Here is a 27,764-nt window from a genome sequence, read left to right as displayed (position 1 = left end):
GGTTTACGGAAAAGTAGGCCTAAAATGTTATAGTGTCTAAAAACAATATTCAGTTAATGGAATTACACTTTTTTCCATTACTGCTTGCTTGATATTGCCCTAACAACTTTTTCATGAATCAATTTTGAGCATTATGTTTACAACGTAGTTATTATAGCACGAAATATGAGTCTAAAATGCCAAATACTTGCAACTATTATGTTAATCACTGAAATCTTAGTGTACTAATTGCTCGCTATAAGCTAGGTTATTGCGCCCCTAAACCAACGTACTGACAACGCTACCTCCCCGGAACTCAAACTTTAACGTGAGTTAATTGTAATCTTACTCTCTATATACCAAAGTGATTTACCTAGGAATACAGTTGCACTTCACTGAAAACTAATGATGTGTTGATGAGTTCAATGAATCCTTCGATTCCTTTGGTTTTCTTGGCGAACTGACGTCCGACAATCAATGACCCGTTGACGTCTACCTGCAATACGCCATTGCCATAGTGTGTAAACAGATCTATTTTTGGACGAAACTCAGCCCCTCACAAACTTTGGTACATTTCGCCAATGATGACACTGCTTCTAGGCTGTACCACAGCACTTTAAGCTGTAGCAGCGCCAAGCAAGAGTCAAGACAAATGTCCGCTGCCAGCCGCTGCTGGACCAACCCCCTCGCACGCCCCCCATCATGATATCAGATTCAGAGGCCTGGCTGAGCCCAGTGATTCAGCCAAATTCAATATGATTCTTTTCTACTGTGATGTTAAGGCCCTTGTGTCATGCAGCGTATTCGGTAGCACCGGTACACAACTTATGTTAAACCGCGACGTCTGCTGCAATTCAAATTGCATATGACGCCAACGGAATTGTGACGACTTGTTTCTCAAGACAACTGATTTGGTTGTACCATGGTAATCATCTCACAAGGACGGACAATGGAACAACCAACCTCTGCCAGCTGGTTATCTGATCTCACGAGACTGGTAGTACCCAATATCTGACAACTCTTTAAGTACAACTTGAGTACTACTTGGGACCACAGTAATCTTAGAAGACTGGTGAATCCTCCCAAAGTCCTTTCTCTCATGCAGAACGTGCCACCAAAAAGACATCAAAATCTACATCAAAATACTTTATTTGATCAAACTGTCTACAGTGTCATTTTGGAAAGAAGCCCTCAACCGAAGGATCAGTCACCTCTGAAATCATGAGACAGATCAAGTTAATGGTCAAATTCAGGAACACAAGATCAAGATTTCCTTCCAATAAATTTTCAGCAAGACTTGCCTTTCATTTCGACAGTCGCAACGTGAATTAAGACTACTAGCATATACCCACATATGGCGCAGGGTGTTCGAGGTATAAAAATCGGATTGTGTGGTTGCTGGTATGTTGTGGGTTTGGTGTAAATGGGGTGCTGGTTTGTGAGTAACACTTTTTTTCATGAGTGTAATACTTCTTGAAAACGGAACTATGTAACCATGTACATGATGTACAGGCGTCAACAATGCTAAACCAATTCTCGGAAAACCAAGCTGAGCGATGTCAATACATTTGACGGTTAAGATGCCGAAGAGACGTTTCGTTAGCCTACTCTGGATATACGATCATATGCATCAGGTACAACTGGATCGGAGTCGTATTCGGTTATACAAGTTCTGCATCCTACCTGCTTAAACTGGGCACCTCCACCTCGTCATTCTGAAGACGGCCATACAGGAAATGATTCGTATCAAAAACCGACGATCAAAACTATTCGCTTGCTGAGAGTATACATTTGAGCTGCCAAGCTTTGAAAAATAACAGGTCATGTGCGAATTTGGCATGTAATTCTGGTGATTTACGTGAGTACATTTTCAACCCCGAAAAGTGTGAAGTGAAGTTATGCTTTTATTTAGTAAAAATCGGTAGGCATGTCCAACAAGACATGTGTCTCAGCTGCCTGGGTGGATGTGGGTCATCACTCACTGGAGACTGACACCATGTATCGAACTTGACGTACCGGGGTAAAACATAATGGTCGCTCCCCCATTTCGCTCGTTTCGTTTCGTTGCGCAAAGTCCAGTAAGCCCCATGTTTAACCAGTGGATTGGGACAGCTGCTCACTCAAAAATTGCAAAAGATCACAACACAATTTATTCAAAGAGGAGTTTATTCATTCCAATAATATTATCAAAAGTTAGTAGTATCAAACAACAGCAGTTCACTGGGTTGAGAAGGATGTGTGTAACATGAATTAACAACTAAGATGCAAAACTATGCAAAAGCAGAATAGATTTTACAGCAATTTTTTGATGGAGTTATGGGATTTTAGTAATAACGATGTTTGCAGCACGCAAAGCAGTTCAACTACTTGGGAAACACAGCTAAAAGTGACTAGAAAAGCATCAGTATTTAAAACATAAAACACATATATTATACAGTGTTAGAAATCAAAGTTATATTACAAATAAGAACTATAATATTGGACATGGCATTGACAATCTCAACCCATTGTGGCTGAAACTTTTACTATATGTATATACTGTAAAATCAATCAGGTGACGCTGTGATGGTGGTACAAGTCTGTGATGATTTACAATGCTGCTGCTGTGCATTTGAAGTCTTAACTGCTCCTGATGGAGTTCGCATATTGCTCTGCCCATTTCAAGACTAAAATTGTTACTTTCACACAAAGAGGTCTCACACAGGACACTTATTTACACAGCACAATAGACTTTAGTTTACTAAAGAAAGCGATATACTTAAGTTCGTACTTGAACACCAAGAATTTAAAGACATAAATAATATAATTATGCTTAATAAGAAAATAGACTATTTTAAACTTTGGTTAGTCAACAAGCCTCATTAAATTGGAAGAAACAATAAACATTGTAGACACAAACTATAATAACACATAGCTAATAGAGGATTGCCAGACTGACCACCATGTTTCGTCACCAGTGATTTGACCTGGGTGACTAATTGGGCTGTCAGTTTGCCCCTGTCTGACATCATGAAATGATCCCCCAGCTGAGACCCACCTCTGTGTTTGACCCTACACTGTTCCTCCATTACCTCCTCGGAATAATCTATTGGAAGCATCTCCAAATACGACAGTTCATGTGATTATATTTCGCAAAGGTTAGAAATATTTTTAGAATTTTACAAAACTGGTACCTAGAGTTCTCAGTACTCAATATTTTATACATTTGGACGGATTATCAGTGACAACAGTACACGAGTTAATTAAAGACACCAAGTGCTTGAGTATTATAATAGCTTAAAGGCGGTTTGTGTTCATTGTATGTTGTTGGGCCACAGGTAGAAAGAAATAAACACGGACCTGAACCAGCAGGCTGACATTTTATAGTTCACATGATTAATTAAAGTTGCATCTTCAATTAACAAATATATTATCTATAAACATAAATAGATGATACTATCACAGAGTTATATGGGTTGACGGTGCTCTAACTCAACAAGCTTTAACAAAATTGGAATGCATCATTTAACTAATGGCAAATTGGGCAACGTGCATATTTATAAATTCTCTTCGTCGACCTTAAAAGTATTTTACCTGTGTATGCATTCTGACTGACACATGTTACTCTTTAGGAGGCTTAAGTAGCAATATTCATGCCTTTAAAAAGAGCGAAATTCACGGACAAATTTCCAGCAATATCTGAAGGCAAGACGGGCAGCACAAGAGGTACACAAACCACAAGGTTTCCTCCCTGCATATAATCTCATTTGTCTCTCAAGATTTATTGGAGAATGCTTTGCTCCTGCGCGGCCTCCAGTTGTGTATTCAGATTGTGTTTATACGCAGGGGTCAGGAGATCGGCATTCTTCAGGCATTCCTTGATGTTGTACTCTGTCGAAAGTGCAGGATCAGTTGCTGAAATACAGGATGAAGACATATCAGAGACAGGGGATAGGTTACATATTGGGATATGGTCTCTATGGACAGCTGCTCACTCAAAAATTGCAAAAGATCAAAACACTTCTTAAAATGGTTTCCTGACTTACGTTTTTGTGTCCACTTGTCCTGGGCGATATAGGTCAATGCTGGGACACAGTACTGTGCCACACCATACAGATCAGGCTCGGTACAGTTCAAGAGCCAGGTGGGGAACATAGCATGTTCATAATGCTGAAAGCGAGAGAAGGTTCTGATAACAAGTGTGGAAAGAATCTTAGACCCCTGAAGAGAAAGTCATTCAGAAAGATCATAGGCCACTGGTGCCTATAGCCATGCACCATAATTCCTCCATGATCAATAGGAGAGGAGTTAAAATCAAACACTGTATGGTCAATGAACAGATCGAAGAAGTGGATTGAGTGTGCAACCCCTGCATTATGATAAAGTTATCTTTTAAATATTCCCAACCCATACCTAAGTTTTGAGCAATGTGGGTAATGGATGTTGTGTTCTTGATTTTTGGGCCAAATGAGGAGACCTACCTCTGGGTATCCGACATACTTGTCCAATATGGCCAGCTCTGCTGGTGTGATAAGGAAGAGGCAGCCCTCCACTGATGAGTACGGGTTGAACTCGATGTTAGCAAAACCTCCTGCTTCTACATCCGAACCTGAAATATCAAACGAAATCAGTAAAAGATGGGTCATCTATACTCCTGGGTGGAAGAAGCAATGTTGGGTTAGGTGTCTCAGGCTTGCTCAAGACGGAGATGAAATAGAAGTGATCCTTCCAAGAGTCAAACCAATGACCTCCTTATTATGAGCCCTGTGCTCAAACCACTGATCTCCTCAAACAACCACTGTGACATGAGCGATCATGAAATTAGAAGAAGACAGACATACCTCTTTTGTTGAAGACAAGTTTGAATCCGTAGAGTAATCCCCAGAACCTATCTGTCATGTCACGGCCGAGATAAATCTGTAACCTCTCGGCATTCATATCGGTTCCGTAGGCGAAATAGTAAAGATACCCTTGAGGAGGCCTGGCGTTGATCTTGAAGCAGAGTGGAGGGTATGGGGCCACCGGTGTGGAGTCTTCAGGTTCACTTCTGAAGAAGACGAATGAAACTTTTGATGCTCATGAACTTGGGCCAGTCACTACTACGTAATGAATGTAGTACTTGAAGTACCACGTCCCTTAAATGTGACATAAAACAAAAATTTCTTGCAAATAGTGCCAATGGACCCACGGCAATGAGGCAAAAACCACAATCCAAGGGCGAAAGGTGAGTTTGTTCTAATGGAACTCATTGCTTGACAAAGATGGAGTCATTTGGCCAAGAATTGTTTGAGGGATCTTTAAGATTCCCTGTAAATATCTTGGAAAAACAGCATCTTACGTACATACCTTGGTTTTAATATTGTCTTGGTATTGGCAACAACTTCTAGTTTGGCATTTTCTTCCCTGAAAGTGAAATAAAAGTATATTCAATCACGTTTTGTCTGGGGTTTGGAGTGGGGGATGATTCCATATCATTTTCCTTCGATACACAATTGATCATAAAATTCTTCCTGACATGAACTTACATTACAAATTTTGTCCGCGAAATTGATAGGCAATATTCAGAAATATCACAGAATGGGTTTGTCACACCAATACAGTTTGAGGGAGGAGGCATTCAACTGCTGCACAACCAACCAGAATCATGCCAAGGGTTGAAACAATCCAAGTGGCAGGGGTGACAGGTGCACTGAATTGATAACTTCTGGTATCACAATGGAAGAAAGTGACCGAGCAGGCGAGAAAATGGATAATTTGCGATGGAATTTACACATTGGCAAAGAAATGGTGATCAAATAAGAAAACATGCGGCATATTGCACCTCAAAATGAATTAGCATCCACCCTAAAAAAAATGGACCCAAGCCAAATATGCCAATACACTCAATACCACATCATGCGGTCTATTACACATATTGGTAAACAATTCTCATGAATTATTTGCAAAGTGTTTGAGAGTTATGTAGCTTATCTCAATATTTGCCAAGGGATTTTTCTGCAAAACTGACCATAATTCTTACAATCATTCTGTGACAACACATCAATTGATTTGATAGGAGTGGAAGCTGGGGGAGGGCAAGGCCCATTGGATGCTAAAAGTTTAAACTCACGTCTGCTGGTTGGCAGTTGGCTCAATCGAATCAGCGGTGTCGTCTTCATCCTGATGCGAGATTGTATGCTCCAATAAGACAACCTTTCCATTTTGGATGGACGAACGCCGCTGGGCTGATCCTGGACGAATCCTCGGTGGCTTTTTGGCAAGCTTCTCCTCTGTTAAGGTTCCACTCATCTTTCCGAGATTTGCACTTTCACACTGTTCCTTGTATGCCTGCAACTCCTCACGGTCATCAGGGTCAGATGCCGACGACTCTACTGGAACTTGAGCGCCCCCTATCTCCTCATCTTCTCCGTCAGTTTCTGAGTCATCGCTGTACACCCCGTATAAATCTTCAAGCCGCTTCAACTCCTCAGCTATTCGAGATTGCTTAATCCCATCCCGGACGTTCTCTAATTTGGAATACGAGATCTTTTCTAATAGGCTGGAGTCTGGTACAAACTTGGTATCTGGACCACAGATACAGCAAGAGTCTTCAAGGCCGCACATTACGCAAACTTTGGCACTTCTTCCACTCTCCAAAACATCTGCTTCTAACTGAGTATTTTCCTCTGCAGGCTGTTCCCGCATATCCTCCCTGGCGCTACAGATTCTGTTCACCTCCTCATCTGCTTCTTCAGTTTCTACACACGTCTCAAGTATCTCTGCAACTTCTGCATCGTCATCCGCATCGACTGCAGGTTCCACTTCATCCTGCACGTCTGCTACAGCATGTATTTCCTCTTCAATAACCTGTGCATCATTTTCATCCAAACTTTTGAAAAATCTGTCTAAATTGGCATTGGTTTCAGCTGTTGGATTTCCAATCCTTTCATCCTCATTATCGTCTGCTTGTTCATTCATTTTCTTGTAGCAGACACTACAAACACAGAATCCAGTATCGCCAGCGTAATCCATGATCCGTCTGCCTTTTGACCCACAATAGCTGCATGCAAGGGTGTTCAGACTGACACCAGAGGCAGACTCCATCTTCTCTCCTCTAATCTTGAACTTTAACTTCTTCTTTGGTGCACTAATAATCTCTTTCATTTTTGGCGCTAAAACCAATAGCTGTCTGGTTCCAGATTGTGGCCTACCTCCCCAGGCAGGCTTGTCCATACTCGCACTAACTGAAGCAGAAATAGGACGCCCTGAAACAGACATCGGACGACTCTTACGAATCTCTTCATCGCCTGAAAATTTACCGATCCTCAGTTGAATGAGCTCTTCCTTTTCCTTTGATGCTTTTGATGATGAAAATGCTGGACCAGCCGCGGACCGAGGCCGTCTCAGAATCCTCTTTTTCTCTGCATCAGTACTTGGCACCACTTTGTTACCAATCCTCAACACAGATGAGTCGGGGGCAGACTTTCCTGTAGACCCTGAAAATGCTGACTTTGGTCTCCCCTTCTTAACCCTTTTATGTACATTAGCCTTTGACAAGGATCGTTCAGGACTCGAATCTCTTCCTTGCCTCTCATCTTCATCCTCAGGATTTCCCGAGTAGGCAAGACGACAGCTCTGGTACTTCTTATAACGTTTTGCTTCCTCTCCATTCTTGGCACTACTCTGACCCTTCCCAGAGTAAGGTCTCTGGATTTTAGGTCCCTTTGGTTTCTTGGGGACAACTCTTTCTCCAGATGCCTCGTGTTCCACCTGCACTACTGACTCTTCTTCAGGTAATGTGATGCTCAACTCCTCACCATTTACTTGACTACTCTCAGCCTGAGCTTCCTGTACTGGTTCTGGAGTCCCACAACCATTGCCATCTACACAATCATGACCGTGGTTTGCTTTCTCGGGTCCTGTAGCAGGTGCTGCATCTGCCTCTTCAGTAGGTTCTGGAGTTCCACATCCGTGCCCATCTACACATATTGGCCCTACCGCTTTGGCAGTCTCTGCTTCTTCAGTAGGTTCGGGAGTTCCACATCCGTGCCCATCTACACATATTGGCCCTACCGCTTTGGCAGTCTCTGCTTCTTCAGTAGGTTCGGGAGTTCCACATCCGTGCCCATCTACACATATTGGCCCTACCGCTTTTGCAGTCTCTGCTTCTTCAGTAGGTTCGGGAGTTTCACATCCGTGCCCATCTACACATATTGTCCCTGTAGCTTTGGCTGTCTCTGCCTCTAAGGTAGGTTCTGGAGTCCCACACCCATGACCATCCACACATGGACCCTGACTAGATTCATTGTTGATATCAGCAGGCTCAGGAGTACCACAATTTGAGCCCTGACATGCTTCTTCCCCTTCTCCCGATTCTTGGACCTCTTCATTCTCATCATCTTCATTTTCACCATCATCTGCCCCATGATTTTGATTGTCATCTTCATTTTGATCTTGACCTTCATCTTCATTGCCTTGGTTACCATTTTCTGCACCATCATCAGCATTGCCTGTATCATCAGCATCACCAGCATTGTCTGAATCTCTCTCACCATCACCATTATCAGCATCACCACCATCGGCAGCATCATCACCATCAGCAGCATCACCATCATCATCATCATCAGCAGCTGCATCATCATCCTTAGCATTATCTTCCTTCTCTTCAGCATCATCAGGTTCCTCAACAGTCCCCTTTTTCCCCTCCTCCTCCTCCTCCTCGTCATCCTCAGCCTTCGATGCCTGGGACTCGGTTTCAGTGACACTGTCAACATCCATCTCGATGGTAACATCAGTCTCAGTCTTGGCAATGCTACCAGTGTCAGAATCTTGCCTAGTTAGCAGTGCTTCCACTTCCTTCCCTGTAGATGACAGACTACTACTCCTTGAGGCAGCATCTCCTTCAGTGATCACTTCTCCTCCATCTACAACATCTTCAACTTCAACCCCCATGTTTTCATCAGATGCTCCAAAAGTCACTGCCCCACCCTCCGCCTGCACTGGGAGTCTGTCTGGAACTGAATCAACTGTATCCTCACCAGGATCCTCGGCCTGTTCTTCAGCTTCCTCTGTTGCTTCTTCAGCAGATTGCTCTGCATCATCTTTCTCTGAGCCAGCATCATCAATAGTTTCAATAGTTTCTGGCTCCTCTGGTTTCCCCTCCGGGACAACTTCTTCTTGCCCAGTTTCTACAGGCTCAGCATCTGCAGGCACACCCACAGCTTCCTCATGAGTCTCTTCTGCAAGAACTAGCTCTTCAGTGAATGCAGCATCATTTGATTCTTCCTCATCTGCCTCATCAGCATTTTCACTGGGAATCACATCTGGTTCATCTTCAGGGGAAGCTTTTCCTTTTTGACCTTCTAGAGTATCCGGAACTTCCCTGTCAGTAGCCTCCTCTTGTTCCACCACTGCCTCTGCTTCACTCTCTACTGTATCCTGAACTTCCCTGTCAGTAGCCTCCTCTTGTTCCACCACTGCCTCTGCCTCATTCTCTACAGTATCCTGAACTTCCCCATCAGTAGCCTCGATTTGATCTGCTACTACATCTGGCTCATTCTCGTCAGATTCCTCCACTTCTGTTGCAAGTACGTCTTCACTCTCTTCAGGAACTGCCACTTTCACTCCAGCAGCAACCTCATCTTCTGCTAGAGCTGCATCATCACTATTTTTAGTCTCAGCTTCCTCTGGGCCGACTTCAATGGCTCCATCGTCTGCTGGTGCCTCTGCATCACTCGCAGCTAGTGCAGCATCAACAACCTCTGTCGTAACAACCTGACTTTGTTCTTCAACCACAGGTGCCTCTTCCTCAACTGTTGCCTGAGCTTCAGGTCCAGCATCCTCTTTTACAATATCATCAGCATGTTCTCCAGGGATATCTGTAGTCTCTTCCTTGGTCACCACAACTTCAGCTTCAGCATCATCTGCTTTTTCAACGTCTTCTTGTTCAGTACTTTCTTCAACATCATTATCCCTTGTGTCTTTCTCTGCTGGAGCAGTTTCTTTTTCTACCGCATCTTCAGCAGGTATAGTAACATCTCCCTGTTCCTGTGTAGGGTCTGTTTCAGCTTCCTTGCCAACTTTTTCAATAACAGGCCCCCCAACAGATGAACCATCAACCGATTCTGGTTCATCTGTTATCTTGGCACGAATACCCAACATCTGTGCTTCTTCTGCAACAATAGGTGACTCTGTTACTTCAGGACCTTCAGAGAGTTCTTTCTCTGCTGGCTTCTCTCCTACAGGAGCTACTTCAGGTATTGCCTCTTCTGGTTCAGCTTCAGCACTATCACCTGACATCTGCTCAGCATCGTCTTCTGTCATCTGCTCAACAGGTGTGGGCTCATCTCCCACGTCAGGTGCAACAGATTGTGCCTCTTGTTCAGCATATACTTCCTCAACAGATCTCTCACCTATGAGGAGAGTGGCCTCCTCTGCTATGATGACCGATTCTTCGACTTCCGCAGCTTCTTCAGAGACTGGTTCGGGTTCGCCACCAGGACCTTCCAGCCTTTCTAAAAGCGCCTCGACTTCAGTGGTATCAAATTCAGCATCCTCTTCTTTGACCACTGCATCCACATTATTAACTTCTGCATCATCTGTTTGATTCTGCTTCTCTACCTGTTCGAAACCAGGACCTTGGTCGGTGGGTATTTGCTCCTCTTCAGCTGCTGCATGTCCTCCCAAGACTGCCTCAACGCCACCACGATCAGCCTCGTCAGCAGGAGCCTGTATCTCTTCAACCACCTGTTCCTCAGAAGTTGTCGCTGCTTCATCAGCAGGGTCCTCTTCGACAGCAGCTGGTTCTTCAGGGCCCATCACAGCCTCAACTTCATTGCTATCAGCCTCAGCCTGAACTTGGCCATCAACAGATATAATAGGTTCCAGAGGTACGGGTTCCACTGGAACTGCATCTTCTAGAGGCAAAGTCAATTCTTTTTCCTGTTTATAGTATTCTTCTAACTCCTCATCAATCTCTGCTACTTCTTCATACATGGCCGCCATGCAACGCTTTTCGGGTGGCATCTCCTGCAATACCAAAGCCACAGGTTCCTCACCCTCAATCTCCACATCTTCTGACTTTTCTTGCTTGTTATCGTCTGCAGGAATGTCTGTTTCTATCAAAAACTCATCTGCAGGAATATCATGCCGAGTGCGGTACTCATCCACCTCTTCATCCACCTCAGGCTCTTCTTTATCAATACAACGTCTATGGAGTCTTGGCACTTCTACTTCTAACGTCGTAACTGTACCGCCATTACCACCCTCATCTGCATCTCCCTCATCTGCCTCTCTATCATCGGCCCACTTCTGCAACATCAAGACCTCAGGATCCAATTCATCTTCAGTCACAGCAGATGGCTCCAGGGGTTCCTTATCAACTACTGGGCTTGTCGGAGGAGAAGGCACTTTGGTTCCAATTGGTGGAATGGGGGACACAGGTGCACCAAGTCGTGGTGTCCTGACCTTGACTTCTGACCCTGGCACCCTTGGAGGAGGTGGTACTGGAGAATACTGCATCTGAGATTGCGTTATATCAGCTCTCCTGACATTAGGACCAGCTGGCAGCTGTGTTGTATCATGGATACTCTGCGGAGGGGATTTTGGTGCGTGGAGACCTGAAGCACTGGATGCACCTGACAATGATGTCTGGGCTCGAGGACTTTGAACTGAGGGCAACACACCTACTTCTTGTCTCACCCTCACTCCTCCCAACACAACCCCTGCCGACTTTGACCGATTTTTAATATCTGTCGTGTTGTAGGAGGAAGGTGGATCAGCAAATCGTACAGACTTTCTCCCATCTTCTGGTGCAGTCTGTGGTCGGTGCTCATCCTGCCTAAGACATCGGACAGGACCAATAGGGGTAATCTTTGGGGGTGTTGCTGTGATAACCTCGCTATGGTCCAAGTTCTCCTTGTCCGAACCCCCACTTCCTGGCCGGTTGTTTCTACCTTGCTCCCCTCGGAATGCATCGAACGGTACTTGGCTTGGAGTGCCGGTGACTGCTGCTATTTCTGGAAGTGATTGAGAAAAAAAAGATTAAAGACATGGTGATGAAATAGGCAAGACATCTGTAATGGTCTGAAAGAACTGGATTCTGTTAACAGCTCAAATTTCAAATAAATATTTTCCCATTCATAGCATTGTTTTGAGGACAAAGTGGATAACTGATGTCGTCTGCCCAAGGCTGAGGCTCAAAATCCCAATCTACTGACCTATGTCCTCATCCATTGCCAGTTCATCATCGACTATCATCTGGTCAGGGTCATACTGGTCACCATAGTATGTCTCTTGAGGCTGGTCAATGCTGCAACAGAGGGCAAAACAATAACCAACTCATTCTAGTCCAAAGTAATACGTTCACAAAACAAAAATCTTACATGTATAGATGCACAATTTTTCATTGGTGATCACTGGTTTGGTTTTTGTGAGCAAGACAATAATTATGCATGCCAACTTACAGTGTCTCCCCTTGCATTTGCAGTATCAATTCTTGGTCTTGGTTCTCTGCCATACTGGAAGCTCGTGACGTGTTATGGACAGACTCGACCGTCTGAGGCCGTTCGCCATACGGTGGAAGATCAGGGTAAGTCGCCATGATCTGTTGTCGTCTTTGGACTGTGTGACTTGGAACCCCGACAATGTAAGGTCTCCTTGGTTCTAAAAATGATGTTGAGATAGAAGCCACTTGATAGGATTTGCAAAACAGGTTAAAAATCAGTCACTTGAGGCACACTACAGGCCTCTTGAAATTAAAGATTCTGAGGGCACCACCTTCAAGGCCAAAGTGGGAGAAACTTGGGTTAGAAGGGTTACTGAACTCTACAAGTAGGATGCTGTGGCCAACAGCCTCATGACCCCAGTCAATTCAAGCTCTGGCAGAAAACAGTGCTGATATGTGTCATTCTGGGCCAATTGCATAGCTAGGACGTTCTCTCATAACGTGAGGTTCATGCCGTTCATTCACTAACCTGGCTGTATGCCCTGACATTGATATATCGACGGTCCCTCTACTGTGACGGGATATAGTGGCTGCAGCCGACCCTTCCAGAGATGACCTGTGGGTTTCCTCTGCTCAGGAGTATTCTCTCGCCCAATGACCATGGAAAGCTGATAGGTGGCAAGGGCTGTGCGTTCTTTCATTTCTTCAGCGGGGTCGGGGTGCACAGGCTGGAAAGATGATTTAGAGAAGTAAATACGAGTACAAGTAAGCCATGAAAGTTTACTTAAACGCAAAATTACTGAGTAGGGGTTTTCCGGAAGTCAGAAAACTTCGAAAAACGATGCTGGAGAGAAGTTTAAGGTACCATTCCTTACCTCCATAGGTGGCTTGTTGACAGAATGTTTGAACGGTGCTCGAATGTGATGATTTGTTTTCTTCTCTTTGTTTGGTGAAACGTACATGGGTCGAGTTGGACTTGGTGAGCGAAAGTTACGATCTGGTGATGCGCCACGAGATCTGGAGGTTGTAAGGAATAGAAAGACAATGATAAGTACAGGTGTGCCTAGGAAATGTTCCTGTGCTTTCCAAGTCGATGTATGAGCTCGAACATAATTGGTTCCATTTCGTTAGTGTTGCATTCAAATGATGAACACAAAGGCTAGATTTTGATGCAAGCCAGACCTGAGGTCGACCAGTAATTTCTACTGTTTATTTGCAGGGCGGAAGAAGTGAACATCAATGAGACCTTCTCACCTGTTCAGGGACTGAGTAGATTTATTCATCGCCCCAGGAGACTTGAGACTTCTTCGGTCAGCTGACCTTGTTGTCTCAGGGAGCATTTCGACGGCAACCATCTTTCTCTTCTTTGGTCGTTCTGCAACAAATTTAAACACTATTGTACATGGTCTTTTACTATTTACTTCATGTGCTCATTGGTAAGAGCCAAAGCCAAGAGCATCAATAGGGGCTTTATCAATAGGGGACGAACATGCAGAATGTAGAATGCATGGTTCTCTTGGGTTTTTGAAAGTACATCTAGGACAATTCACTCCACTGTTCACAAAGAAGGCGGAACTTCAGGCCTCAATATTTCATGTTTTGACAACCAGTTTTGTACCTCATTGTATTCCAATGAATGTCGACAAGGAACTTAACCACTTCTTCAATTTTCAACCTATACCAAAGGACAGTTGTTAGATTTGGACTCTTGCATGTCGTGAATGAACACATGTACCAGCAAAATATCGAAGAGCGCAAAAATCAAACAAGATATACATATTGGATGTAGTTTCAATCAAATGTTTCAATAGTTCCAGTCAAGGTCTATCATTTCTGAATAAATGATCATTATAGACTAATGACATATAGACTTTAAAACATAATGACATAATCCCTAAAGGTCTTCCTACTTATTTTTTCATTACTTTAATACAGACTATGACAGATTAGAGTACATATGTAAAAGAAAACCCTGAATTAATGCCATTTAAATTTTTCATTGAACCAAATTAATCCTATGAATTACACAGGGACTAATCCTCTGCAAACACACAAAAATCTGGTAGGATTGAAGACCTTGTATTTCAACACATATAGTGCCATAGGCCTACATCAAAACCCATGACTTCATGTGTAACTATATTGCAAGGTTTTACAATCATTTTTTAAACCAACATTCTTCAAAGCTTTGGAAAAACTAATGCTGATCTTTAGTCACCAATTATTTAGTGTTCGTTAGTAAAGTGACAAGAAAATTTTGATTTCACACCTCAGATGTCTAAATGTTTGTAGCTATGAACATGCACAATGCCTGGACTTTTAAACATTGAAAATCTGTCTGACTGGTACCCATGTTCCCATTTGTACACCTAGGTAGGCAAGTCAGACAAAGACACCTGCCTTAACATCACGCTGACTGTGGGTTCGAACAAGGGGTCTCTTGAGTGCTAGCCAAAAGTCCGAGCCACAAGTTCGCAATTTGAACCCTGCTGCTCTGAGTCTGAGGTGTCTCAAAGGACTGGAATGACAGAATCTTGATAATTATCATACCTGGCCATGCCTGTGTCATGACTTCTGTGGCTTTTCCTTCTGGTACACTGTCAACGGACAAGAATGGGTCCGGCTAAGGAAAGAAAAGAGAGATGAATACATGTTGGACCAGTTTGAATGAACATATGTAAATGTAGTTGTTAGAAGTTTATAAGATCATGATGTCCTTTATATCAGCATTTCCCATCAATTTGGACACCTATCCCATCCAAGCAATCAATCGTTTCCCATGTAGCATACCAAATGAACCTGTAGGCTGTATGGATGGTAGTCCATGACATTTAGTAGGACTGACACCGAGGTTTGAAGTCTGATGTACATGATCCAAGTTTGTGATTGGCGAATGATTTTGTACTAGTTTGCGACAAGGCGTCACATGTAGCTTACCTCATTCTCTCCCTTTGGCCGGCCTCTTGATCGAGGGGTCAGCGACCCTGTTGATCGGTTCGCTTTCTCTCTCCGCGCCAGCAGAACATGGTCGTGGCTTCCTGCTGTACCATTTTGTCTCGAAGCACAGTTTTCATTGTCGTCAGCACTAGACGGACGCACTCTGATATTGGCACCAAAATCTGGTCGTGCACTGTGAGTGTTTATGATGATATTACCAGAGCCACCAGTCTGACCGGAATGACTGTCATGACTTTTGGCTTTTGAGCGACCAAAAGGTGCTCTTACACTCCTTGTACCAGACGAATAGGATGTCATTCTCCAGTTTATCTTTCCTCATTCAACTATGAGAGTATGGTTTCGGTTATAGCATTAAAAGCCGGTGAGACAGGACAAAAAAGGGGTCATAAATCCATGTCAAACAAGAGAATCAAAGCAAAAAGTCACGGATGGCAACCATGTTGTTTACAACCAAAGCACTGATTGTGAACGGGACGTGCGCGAAAAGTAGAACTTTTGTATCACGTTGTCAGAGTTCAAATCTACAACAATGATATAAATTTGATTATGATAGGAAATTATGGATTTAAATTCAACTGTTGTAATATGCATTTATTACTATTTGAGACATTAAAAGATTTTTGGATGAAAGGTATTAATGCGCGGCACCTGCAACCTCGTCCGCAGTAATTGCCAATTAAGAAGTTCATCCTTTTGCCTCTACGCGCCGCTACTAATTTAAAAGGGGTAATTTCAGGAGTCGCATTTGGAAATGGGGTCATTTCAGGAGTCTATTTCTCTTATCTGCGTTTGGCCAGCACTTGGGACTCAATCCGTATGGTTTTCGGATTTGACCAAGCTCACAGAACTGATAACCAGCATAGTTCCTCAGGGTCTAACATTTTGACCAAGAGTAACAATCACTCCAGAGGATTTGCTGCTACGAATAATTATATGCAGAATGACCATCTGTCAGTCTTGGGTGATCAGATGAGCTCCTCAACAACTCTTTTTGTCATGGCTCTATCTAGACAAGCAGACACTAGTAAAACCAAATCAAGGGTGTCTGTTGTGACAATGGTCTCCCGACCACTTGGATGGGACATCATCAAAGACTTATTTTGCCCGAGACAGACAGGTCTGAACTTTCCATTCTCTTTCAGAGACATAAGTTCAAACTCAAATGTTATCTCTGCCACAAGACAGGCATTGGCATGGGATGGTCTTATTTCGAATGTCCCATTCTCTGCCATGGGCATCAGTCACAAGTTCTCTGCCCTGGCAATGTCTGGTGATCCTGATGTCTTTGGGTAGGATGTGACATTGTCCCGTCTTCATCTTTCTGCCAAAATCCAGGAAAGCAAGCATATTTGAGCAACACCAGGAACAACAACAAGCATTCTGTTTACTCCATTTATTGAAATTATGTACATTTCTTGGACAAATCCCTGTTTCTTCTTACACTTTCACACAACCTCATCATCGACATTAGCATTAAAGTGTATTCAACCCTCATCAGTCTAGAGGTATCAAATTTAGGCCTACTCCCTAAAAATTCAAAATCTTTGAAAGTAACAAAGATATAGCCCAAATGACTCCATGGAGTCTACTTTTAATGCATTCGTTATGTGAAATATTTGACAGGAAATATCAAATTCCCTTCTAGAAATTAGTCGCAAATTAAAACCTTATAATATTATTAGGCAAAGTCTATCTGTTAACACTTTAATCATCAGAATAGTTCGGGGCACCCTAACCTTGTCGATTTCAACCTTTCAATGGATCTGGTACAACATCTGATATAGGGGCTTCTTTCTGCATGATCTCAAACTCATTAGGTGCCTATCAAAAAAAGAAATGTATCCACAAGTCAACATCCGTTTGGTCCATTCCAACCCATCCATGAATTCAGGACTTGACACTTGATTTAGACATGATTTGACCACTGGGGTTAGAACTTTTGGTAGGGGCCACAGGGCTCATAGCACGGAAACACCTGGAGAATTGAAATTCCATTGAAGCTGCATTGAAGTTAGCACAAATATAAGTCTCTTCATAGTCTTTATTATGACATGTATAAACTGAATCGAGGGCTAGGTTTGGTCCAGGGGTATCCAATTACTTTAAAGGTAAAACGGGGATGGGGGGGGGGGGGGTTAAGACTGCAGAATCAAACTAAGTGACACTTTATTACCAGAGTTGGACACAAATGGAGGTGGGGGGGGGGGGGCAGGACTCAATACTCTCTACGGGGGGACAACAAAAACAAGGTGGGTTGTTGAACTTACACAGAGGAAGAATATTCAGTAGTCAGCAAGCGGAGTCATTTGCAAACTACTTTTTCCCGGACAAGCTAAACCATTTAAAAACAGTCTGGCTGCCCGACTCCTGAGGAGGTTATTATCAAATCATCACAAATGTTAAAGTTCATTTCAACTGACTAATCTAAAGATCAAGAACTCAAAAACAGCACACAGAAAAATTTCTACACAGTGACTGTCCCCCATGTCTCAGTTTGAAAGGGTTGTAGTGGTGGCCATTCAGCCTGTGCAAACTATAAGATATAAGAAGTTGTGCACTTCATTACAGTACAGGTTTATGTTGGAAGTTTCAAACTTTGGTTGATAAATTTTAGGATCTTCTTGATTTCAGCCTGAGTAAGCATACAGACTGGATGAGTAATATTTTACAATGAAGACTGGCAATAAAATAAGGCAAAAGTATGGACCCTCAGGCAGCATTATCAACCACATATGTGTTAGGCTGTTAGGCTGGATAGCTAAAATATATAAAAAAAACATGAATATCGCCAACTCCCCAATAAATATTTGCTTTAACCTGAATTTGAGAGTCCGAAAAATAGCTATTATGTCGGAGCATACAAGTTTACAACCATGAATGCCATTCCGTCCTTCATTTAAAGTCAATATTTTTCACTTCCTGTTCTAAACACTTTCAAGATTCTTCCTGCAAAAGTGAGACTTCTGCTCACAATTTAACATTCAATTATCATTTTTTCAATGAATTCTCCTTCAATATCATATTCTTCGATGAGATCTCCCCCGACTTCATTTATAGATTGGCGACTTGGAGCTTGTGGTTCGTGCACGTGTAGCGGCCGAGCGACTTCTGGCTGAAGCCTGCATCTGAAGCTGATAAGCCAGGGGGTGGATCTTGAACCCGTACAGCCTGGAAAGACAGAATATTAAGGGAAGGTTAAGAAACTCAACTGTAAGTCGTGTGACTGACTGGAAACAGATGACAACAGTACCATCACAGACTAAGTCTGCATTACCGGTATTGACATTTTACGTGATACATAATTATTTATTTGCACAAAATCTCCTCTGCAACATCCACATCAAACATCACATTTATGTCAGCAACCAATTTCGCGTATAAAGGTGTCCTGATTCTTCTGCTGCATCTTCACGGCCTTTTCTTACTTCGACAAGTGTAACGATCTTTTCATTGATACTTTATTTGCCCTCTCTCTGGCATCCAGGATCTCCATCTTGGTTTGTATTATTGACTTCCAGTGGGGCATATAGGAATTCTTGTGATGTAAGACACTTGGGGGTCAAGTTGTCTCTCTCGTGAAATATGGGTCAGCTTGGCAGTCTTTGTGCACTCCACAGAGGGGGCGAGGCTAACATCATCCATACACTCCCTGGACAGCTAATTCAGGCTTTCCAGACTGGCCAGGAGCTTCAGTCCAGTTCTATCTTGAGTCCACGATAATAACGAAGTCAAGCAAAGACAGTTTTAACAGACGTATATCACACAGTTAATCTTTATTCAATCGTACAACAATGGTGATTTTTGAAAACAAATAATGACAAGGAGTTACGAATGGGTATAATAAGTTATATACAACGCTACTCATATGAACTCGTTTTAGAGGTTGATAAAGACAAGGGGGCAATGTGATGGAATTTGACTGAAATTCGTGTGGCACCGGTAGGCGTACACTGCAACAACAAATTGACTGAGTTCATGTTATTAACCCACCGTTGTAACCAACACAGGAAGCACCAATACTCAGACAAAATACTGATGAAAATGAGGTACATGTACATGTTGGAATTTTTTCACCATGTACTAGATTATGTATAGTACAGGCTACAGATACTAGGCTTTCTGATAAGACAGTTATCTGTTTTCACTGAAATCATAGCGCACACTGATATGCAAACGTGTAATAGTGGTGAGAATACTCAGAATGATACCATAACAATACTAAAGAGAGAAAAACACAGAGAAAGAAAAGATAAACTAGCTAGGAAGTAGTTCTAAAAACAAAAACATCACAATTTTATAAATATCTAACAAGAAAACAGAGTTTCATCGTTAAAACCATAAAAATGCTAAAAAATACTTCAAATTGCTAAAAAGGATCAGCTAGTTCGAACATGGTCTGATAATATTGGAGCTATGAATCACATTCATGATCATGGAATCATCCAATCAAATCATAGCAGTCCATCACACAACAACAAAACTATCCAATCAGGATGCAAGTCTATCACATCAACAATAACGTCCAATCAGAAATGACTGCACATCGTAACCCATTGTTGAGGTAATTAGCGAACGAACGTTAGCGTAACAGCTCAGACTCGGTTAGCGTTTGCCGTTACTGAATCCCAACCCTCGCATGGGCATTTTGAAGTTTGCAGCGGCTTGGTATTGTAGCTGATAGGCCAGTGGGTGAATCTTGAAACCGTAGAGCCTAAAAGACACAAAAAGATATGTCAGATCTAAACCACCAAAGTAATGGGGAAAGATATGCTCCTTGGCCGACCCCATTCTAGGCTTCATAACTATCCCAATTGATAATTGACATATTTTATTTCCCCGCCCCCCCCAAATTAGCTATCATAATGGTATAATTTTGAGCCAGGTCAGTTTTGAAGCCTGCATGGTGGTTCAATCCAGTTGCCAGAGCATTGTCAGAACTATGCCGGTTCGACAAATTGGAGAGGTTATGGCAGATTAGTGCCAATCAAATTAAAACTTTTAGTACTTGTAATTATTTTTGAAAATGGGATTGAAAAATAAATTTGGACCACACTAAGATTGTAAAAGGATGTGAAAACTGTATTTTGAAACTGATAAAACTGTTAGGAAATCCTAAAAGAAAATTTAAATGGATTTTAAAACAGAATTCACGTCACACTTGAGTCTTTACAAGATTGCCTTGAGTTTTCCCCAATGGATTGAAGTCAAGTGTCCAGGACACAACATCTACATGTAGAGCCAATACCTCCTCGACCTACAAGAGGACACTGTAAACTCTTTTAATACCACCATGGCCGCTAATATACATTTTAAAAAGTCATCTGTTGACCACCAGGGACGTCGATAGCATGTTCAACATCCAGTTGGTCAGGAGGCCATCAGATGGCACTCTAATGGAACTGTTGTATCTCGGCTAAAGACAGTCAAGCTTGGGAACTCGAATGATTATGGCTTACTCATAAAGCAGGCAATCATCTATGCTTTACTTTGTTTTATGTTCTACCCACTGGCCAGCACTACAATACCTATCGCTATGGAAACAATTGAAGACCTCCTAAAACCTGTCGACTTATTTTTCAGCACAAACATGAGATTTTTTCATGAAGTGTCCATGCAAAAAAAGAAGTTGGCAAATTCAGTGACACCTATCTTTATACACGACTGCATACAATTATTTACAAAGCCTCCTAACTGAATGACATTGAATTATTTACTAAATATTTACACAGGTAAACAACATGCAAACTTGGGTGAATAGCTGAAGAAAGTAAAATTCAATGAAATGGTGTGGGTTTTTTTAGTCTGGCAGATTTCCAAGATTTTGATGAAAATCTTAAAGAGTTGCACTGTTTATATGATATTTAGTAGATACTGTACGACTTACCTCAACAATTGAACACAAACCTGCTGTAAGTCAGCAGGGCCTATTGTTGAAGGAACAGAAAGTAACTAGGACATTTTCACAGCCCACGAAAATGCACCTTTGAGGCACTTCATTTTGTGTACATCACAAATCTTATTCTTGATTTTTAGGCTTTTCTTTCGTCAAAATTTTTGGCATGCCACCAGTGAATCCATCAAAAGAGGAAACTCAGCAGTGAGGGTTAAAACAAAGAGCATGACAACAAAACACTGCACAGCGGAAAAAATAACAGAACAGATTTTGTGGAAAGAAATAGTTTATTAGGAAACACTTTACACGAAAAAAAGAAACGGTCAATGATGGTGTCAGACAAAACTGTAAAAAAGATAAACAACAACACACAACATGTTCTAAAGACGAAATCACTCGGTGAATGTGTTTCTAAGTCCACAAGGGGTCCTCTAAAACTACTCTTCTCCTCAAGGACACAAGTAGTTCATTTATCTCTCTGTTTGCATGCTGAACACTACGAAAAGAGTGTCACCAGAAAGTTGAAGCATGTACTGTTAGAACTTTACATTGAGTTGTGGAGAGAAGAAAATTACTTCTGAAGGAAGGTTACTGCATTGTAATGTCAAGCATGGACTTCTTATTGTAGAGGAGCTTCTATGACAGTATTGGACTTGAATCCACTCCTGTACACTTTATTGTATGAGGCAACCTAACTATCAATGTACACAACAGATTGGACAGCAACTTCTGTTAACTAATTTCTGATGTGCATGGCAAACTTGAGCAAATCTTTCATGGTATTAAACTTGTGAGGTCATACTTGACAGTTGGATGGGCAGAGGATTTTAAGTATTCCTGTCTCACCCAGCCGGGTCAACAAAACTGAACAGACACATGCAAATTAGTGCAGTATTTTTCTGGCAAGAGAGTGTGGTGTACAGTTACTAGAACATCAATTTGACCAATTCACCCAGGGAAAACTACTCTTTTGTTAGTCGACAAAGTAATAGCAAACAAACACTATAGATCAATACTGAAGAGGAACTTTGAGTGGGGGCACAAAGTATTCAAATCTACTTTGATTCACTTTATTTCCCAAAAAGGAATTGTTTGGTATTGTTCGAGTCCTTAAAGTTAAACTTGGTTCATATCCTGATTTGGGTCCTGGAAGAGCATAGCACTCTGCCTCGCGCATGAAATCAAGTCAATATCGACGGATTGAAAAATCAAAACTTGCCTATATTCTAAGCTGCAGTATATGAGCCGCGACATCATTGCGCAGATCTGTGATTGACCCCAACTCGACATTACCTCTTTAGAAATGATCGGTGATAATGAAACAAAACTTGGACTCACCTAGGAACGAACTGATTAGCGGGGCGCTTCGGTCGGTACTCAGGATGAACCATGAACAACATGTGTGGGAAACCCGTGCCAAAATATGCACCGTCCGTGTGGTGGTGTCGTGAAGACTTTGGCGTAAAAACGTCTTGACATTTTGGACAATATAACTTAACCATTGCCTCGCCGGGGACGTCTGATAGACCTGAAATTATAAAATCAACCAAATCAGAAGGCAAATTTAGTTTTGTAGTTTGTCAACAGCAGAAAAGTAATAGCCGGTGATGCAGACAACAATCTTTCCTCAAGGCTACAACATACAACACCTTCTTGGAGCAGGGCTTATCAGCCTACTTCCCCTGTGAGAGCACACTACACCTCTTTTTACATCTCCCACAACATGCACACCAGCAAGAGCCAAGTCATTGACCTTTAAATTTCAGCATGACGAAATTATCACCATGCTGGGTAAGAGAAACAAAATCAGTAGCTTCCAACACTACACTGACTGTATCATCTTTATGGCTCTGAATCCATAAGCTTACCTATCGGCAACATGGGCTGATTTTCACAGTAAACGCGTGGACAATATCCAAAGTCTCCTTGTTGCCATTTTTCAATCTGAAATCAGAGAAAGAACATGAAAGTACTTAGTCAACAATTTAGGAATTTCATATCAGAAAGCGATTTCCACATTATCTCTTCAAGAGGGTCTGGAGATACAGGGTTGGGGCATTCGTTGGTCTGCCTCACACATGTATGTTTGACTCAACCGGCCACATCAGAACCAGCCAGCTAAGGGGCTCAAACTTTTGACCCTCCGCTCACATGGCCAGAGAGGCAAACACCTTAGTCAATGGGTTGTCTGGATCAGTTCAGAACTGAGCTGAACTTACCATTTGTGCAATTCCTCTGTTGGTCATAATATATCTGGCATGTATTAACCCATAGAGCATCTCAGCTGCCTGTTCGATCAGATCACTTTGATTTGGATTGTCTTCAAGCTCATCATCTGGAACGACACACATGCACCGACATCATCATTTTACTAAAAGGTCTACAAGAGGCCATCCTTAAAACTTTTGTTGTCTTTTTTTGAATGAGCAATTTATCGAGAAAAACAGCAAAACTTTTGCTGTTAATCTTGCATCTAAAAACATAAGAGTTGGCCAAAATGAATTTTTTGCCATAATTTTTTGTGGTGGCGTGTTATTTATACCCAACAAACACCTTTTTTAAGGACAGCCTTCGGTTAATGTCTACTTTGTGTTCTTTATACTTACATTATTGGCTGCTTAAATTGCAGCTACTTTTGCACCTTAAAATGTCAGTAAGTTTTAGAAGATAAAAGCATTGAGGTAAAAATACTGTTCAGCCTTCCTAATAAGAGCAAGGCTGGGTGGTTCAAACAAAGTTTGTCACTAACCTGGCATTAGCTTTACCTCAAGTCAAGATGATGCCAAATTAGTGATATATACTTGACGTGCAGTTTCTTGCAAGACTACCTTGATATGATCGTCCTACCTGGTTCTAAATCCAAGATCATATCTAAAGCTTGCCTATAGTGAGGTACTTGTTCATTTAAACCTGTGAGGTTAAATTTGTCTTGTATATAATCTTCATCAACCTGAAAGACAAAGGGGCACATTAACATTGTTTTCAATTGACAGTATATCCTTGTGTCAGCAACCTTTACCCTGCTTTTATATATACTGAACTGTCTTTGCCACATCAGCTTTCTTTACTCTCAAACATGGGTGGCGATTCATTCCATGTCTGGCTGCGGAAACCTGGTTCCTCTTGGGGTGCGATGTATACAAATGGTAGTCAAACAGAATGTATGTAAAGGGAAGCACATGCTGATATTCGTTGATCTGTAATACGTGCCTTTACATAAAATGGCGATGAGGCAATGAAAAATATGTCTTCACTGTCAAAGACACCAGGCAATGGCTCTATGCCACAAGGTGGAAACACATACTTACTTCACAAAAGAATTCATTGCCCCTTAATCCACAAAACCAGGATATCCATGACACTTCCTCTGAACTGCTCATTTTGAAAATCTAAAAACTTGGAACCTGCAACAAAACAGATTAGTACTAGAGGAGTCAACCATCAATGATCAATAAATGAATAACCGATCGGCACTAATATTACAATAATATGAAACTGAACCCTCTTCGTTTTCACCAGCCTCACGAGTCCCGTCACAATCTACAGTAGGCCTACACAGTCATTTCGATACGATGTTGTTTCCCGGCCGGAGGGCCGAGGGAAACTTGCATGATACATGCATGCGTAGTCGAGGTTACAATGCATACTGCTCATTCATGCACGCGAAATATCAAGCAAGGAGCGCGATGGGAAAGATCTAGGCCTATACAGATACTCATGCTATGCGATGACTGGCATGCATAACACTGCGCAGTGTGTGGATCGTCCAGTAGTGAGTAGAAGAGAGAAAGAGAAATGGATTTTCGGAGTGGGGGATGGGCCAAAGTCGAAGGCGTTTTACCAACAAACGGGACACTATATTTCTTGATGTATGGCTTATTTCTATTGTGTTTGATTTCATTTATCTATTCATGGCCGTGATTATGACCTGGTGCCATAAATAAAGGAGAATTTTCAGTTTATTTGAGGTAATTTTCTCCAAAACGAAACTTTTTCTACCTTGGTTTCGCATACTCACACTGCGCATGCGTGCCTACCGGAACTTGAAGTGCGCATGTTCCAGCGGCAAGATTCGATATTTCCGGTTTTCATGTGAGTTTGTTTTAGCGTGAATAAAGTCTGCTAAGTATATAATAAAGACGTGTCTGTAAAAAATGCAAACACATTTTGTTAATTTAACTATATATAGCCCATTTCTTACGTCTTAAATATAGTTTATTGGAACGCAAATAGGTTTTATTGCATCTAGAAAAAGAGTCGGAATCTTCTTTTGTTTGTGTACAAAATGTACTACGAGGTACATGTATTTACAGTGATGAACAGGGTGTCCCAAAAAGAGGTTTTCTAGAAGTCATGATGTTACAAGTTAGTGCATGGTAATGTTCAGGGTGTGGGTTCCAGACTTCTGTGATGGTTTCATGACATGTAAGAGTGTGGCAACTGTTAAGTGTTTCATTAATCATTGATTGATGTAATGATGATTGACTCATCATCTTGACTTCATTCATGACTTGCTCCCTCTCATCCCTCAGCAGTAGAGGTGATAGGCCTATTCCTGTTAGTGTTGTCCTGTTTATTGGCTCATGGATGAGACTATTTATTATTTTTCAGAAGAGGACAAAATGGCAGAAAGACCTGAAGATCTGAATCTTCCCAATGCTGTAATAGCTCGAATTATTAAGGATGCGGTGAGATATGTTCTGCAAATTTTTTAAAGAAAAAGTAGGATTATCATTGGTAAAATGAATAAACTGAGGATCTCTCATTACATGCCTTATGGATTTAAAATTTCCTGCATGAACTTTGTCCCTGAAAAACATCTGTGAAAATGTTTGAGTTGCAGCCTTCACATTTGTGCTGGGTATATTAGGTTTTGTTTACCCTGAACTGTTGTTCCTTCACTTTAGTGCTGTGACTTACCCAATGTTTCTAACTGTTTCAGCTCCCAGATGGTGTGAATATAGGAAAAGATGCCAGGCTTGCAATATCGAAAGCTGCCAGTGTGTTTGTTTTGTATGCTACCTCATGGTAAGGATCTTCCTCTCATAACAACTGTTTATCAGCATTCTGTAAGTCATCATCATTAGTCAACTGCACAACAGGCAGCCACAAGTTGCCTCCAACTTAACTAACAGTGATTTGGTGTAAGACAGTAAGGGCATTTGCTGGCAACCTTGGCATCTCCAACAATGCCTCAGCTGGTTCAGGATGTTCGAACCGTGAGCCCTGGAAATCAAGCTCCTTTGTTCAAAAGGTCTTCTTTTAAAGTACAACCTATCCACCAATCTGTTTTTATTCTTTGTCCATTATGTTATCTGCTTTTCATTTTCTTTCCAGTGCTAATAATTTTGCAATGAAGGGTAAAAGAAAGACAATCTCAGCGCAAGATGTATTGTTGGCAATGAATGATATGGAGTTTGAACGATTTGTAGGGCCGCTTAAAGAGGCTCTCGAAGGTATGTTTGATTTGTTTTTCTTATGTCCTGCTCATGTTGCAAACTTTTGTAGAATATTTATGATGAAGAAAAAAGCAGTTTTACTTGGGTGTTTCAGCCAAGAAGCCAGTTATTGTATTATTCAAGCTACAATATAACTCGGAGTCCAATTCACTACCACATCACCGCCATGAGGAGTCCTATTAAAGTACTGGGTTTTAATCCATTCCAAGGCACTTTGTTTATTCAATGTTTGAGTTTGAAGGCTTATGTGATATGAACCTCTTAAAGCTTCTCTCAAAGTACCCTGGGGTGCTGAAGCAGTTTGATTAGGACTAATTAGAAAGGCAGTAATATAAAATAAGAAATGAACTTGTTTCACTTTTATTACAGCTTTCAAAAATGAACAGAAGAGCAAAAAGCAGGCATCTGAGCAGAAGAAAAAAGCCAAGGAGGCGGCAGCAAATGGAGGGGCTGACACAGAAGCAATGGTGACAGAGACTGAAGAAGCACAAGAGGAGGAGGCCCCAGATGATGAGGGGGATGAAGGGGAGGGAGAGGAGGAGGGCGAGGGGGAAGATGAAGAGGAGGGTGAAGGGGATGAGTCAGAGGAGGAAGAAAGTTCATGATTGTTTTGATTTGAATAAGACATTTTGTTGTGGACTGGTTGCTTTTGGGGACCGAGTTGTTTAAAATAACACTGCCTGTGCTGGAGTATGGTTGAAAGCTGAAAAAGTTCAAGATGACCGGATGTTATATTTGAGATTTATCGACCCGACTGAATAAGACGGGGGTCTGGTATGAAACGTTGAGGTGATGTGCATATTTTCTGACTGAACTTGTTATTTTTCATTAAAGGAAGACAAATGAATCTTTTTTTGTATCAATTGAATTTGTACTTTTTTTCTCCCACTTGTCTTTGCACATTCATTGGCCTATCTGACGAAAAAACATCCTTTCTGAATAAGATTTGCCAGTTATTAGAGAAAGTACTTCTGCATACAGGATATTTGGCCATTTGATCAAAAGATTGCTCAATACAATGAAATTGTGCCTTTGTGAATCTTCATTGATTTGAAGGATTTGCGCATGCTCT

General features: G+C 41.8%; 3 protein-coding genes across 6 annotated transcripts; 1 reads left to right on the top strand and 2 right to left on the bottom strand.

The window, feature by feature from the left end:
* The first annotated feature begins 12 nt into the window (after positions 1–12).
* Positions 13–27,524, top strand: LOC135501592 (DNA polymerase epsilon subunit 3-like). 3 transcript variants are annotated; one of them, XM_064793781.1, is made up of 5 exons: positions 13–307; positions 25,845–25,921; positions 26,176–26,261; positions 26,571–26,689; positions 27,062–27,524. In XM_064793781.1, exons 2-5 carry the CDS (start codon positions 25,856–25,858, stop codon positions 27,295–27,297), a joined length of 507 nt encoding a protein of 168 aa, XP_064649851.1. In that variant the 5' UTR covers positions 13–307; positions 25,845–25,855; the 3' UTR covers positions 27,298–27,524. The 3 variants fall into 3 exon arrangements, with proteins under 3 accessions (XP_064649851.1, XP_064649849.1, XP_064649850.1); XM_064793779.1 differs by lacking the exon at positions 13–307 and adding an exon at positions 12,443–12,526; XM_064793780.1 differs by lacking the exon at positions 13–307 and adding an exon at positions 24,370–25,325.
* Positions 2,128–15,776, bottom strand: LOC135501590 (uncharacterized). The gene is made up of 13 exons (XM_064793775.1): positions 15,320–15,776; positions 14,933–15,005; positions 13,637–13,757; positions 13,258–13,399; positions 12,912–13,110; positions 12,402–12,600; positions 12,156–12,247; positions 6,068–11,954; positions 5,305–5,361; positions 4,800–5,005; positions 4,440–4,567; positions 4,005–4,128; positions 2,128–3,873 (listed from the first exon to the last, which is right to left on the bottom strand). Exons 1-13 carry the CDS (start codon positions 15,635–15,637, stop codon positions 3,740–3,742), a joined length of 7,680 nt encoding a protein of 2,559 aa, XP_064649845.1. The 5' UTR covers positions 15,638–15,776; the 3' UTR covers positions 2,128–3,739.
* Positions 16,719–25,251, bottom strand: LOC135501591 (casein kinase II subunit beta). Of its 2 annotated transcripts, none has more exons than XM_064793776.1 (7): positions 25,233–25,251; positions 24,542–24,637; positions 24,081–24,183; positions 23,453–23,568; positions 23,102–23,177; positions 22,572–22,761; positions 16,719–18,508 (listed from the first exon to the last, which is right to left on the bottom strand). In XM_064793776.1, the coding sequence occupies exons 2-7, from the start codon at positions 24,611–24,613 to the stop codon at positions 18,388–18,390; spliced, it is 678 nt and encodes a 225-aa protein (XP_064649846.1). In that variant the 5' UTR covers positions 24,614–24,637; positions 25,233–25,251; the 3' UTR covers positions 16,719–18,387. The 2 variants fall into 2 exon arrangements, with proteins under 2 accessions (XP_064649846.1, XP_064649848.1); XM_064793778.1 differs by lacking the exon at positions 16,719–18,508 and adding an exon at positions 18,517–20,051.
* Positions 27,525–27,764: the final 240 nt, after the last annotated feature.

Source organism: Lineus longissimus, chromosome 17 (genome assembly GCF_910592395.1).
Source record: "Lineus longissimus chromosome 17, tnLinLong1.2, whole genome shotgun sequence".
Classification (NCBI taxonomy): Eukaryota; Metazoa; Nemertea; class Pilidiophora; order Heteronemertea; family Lineidae; genus Lineus; species Lineus longissimus.
This window is presented reverse-complemented; position numbering and strand designations above follow the sequence as displayed.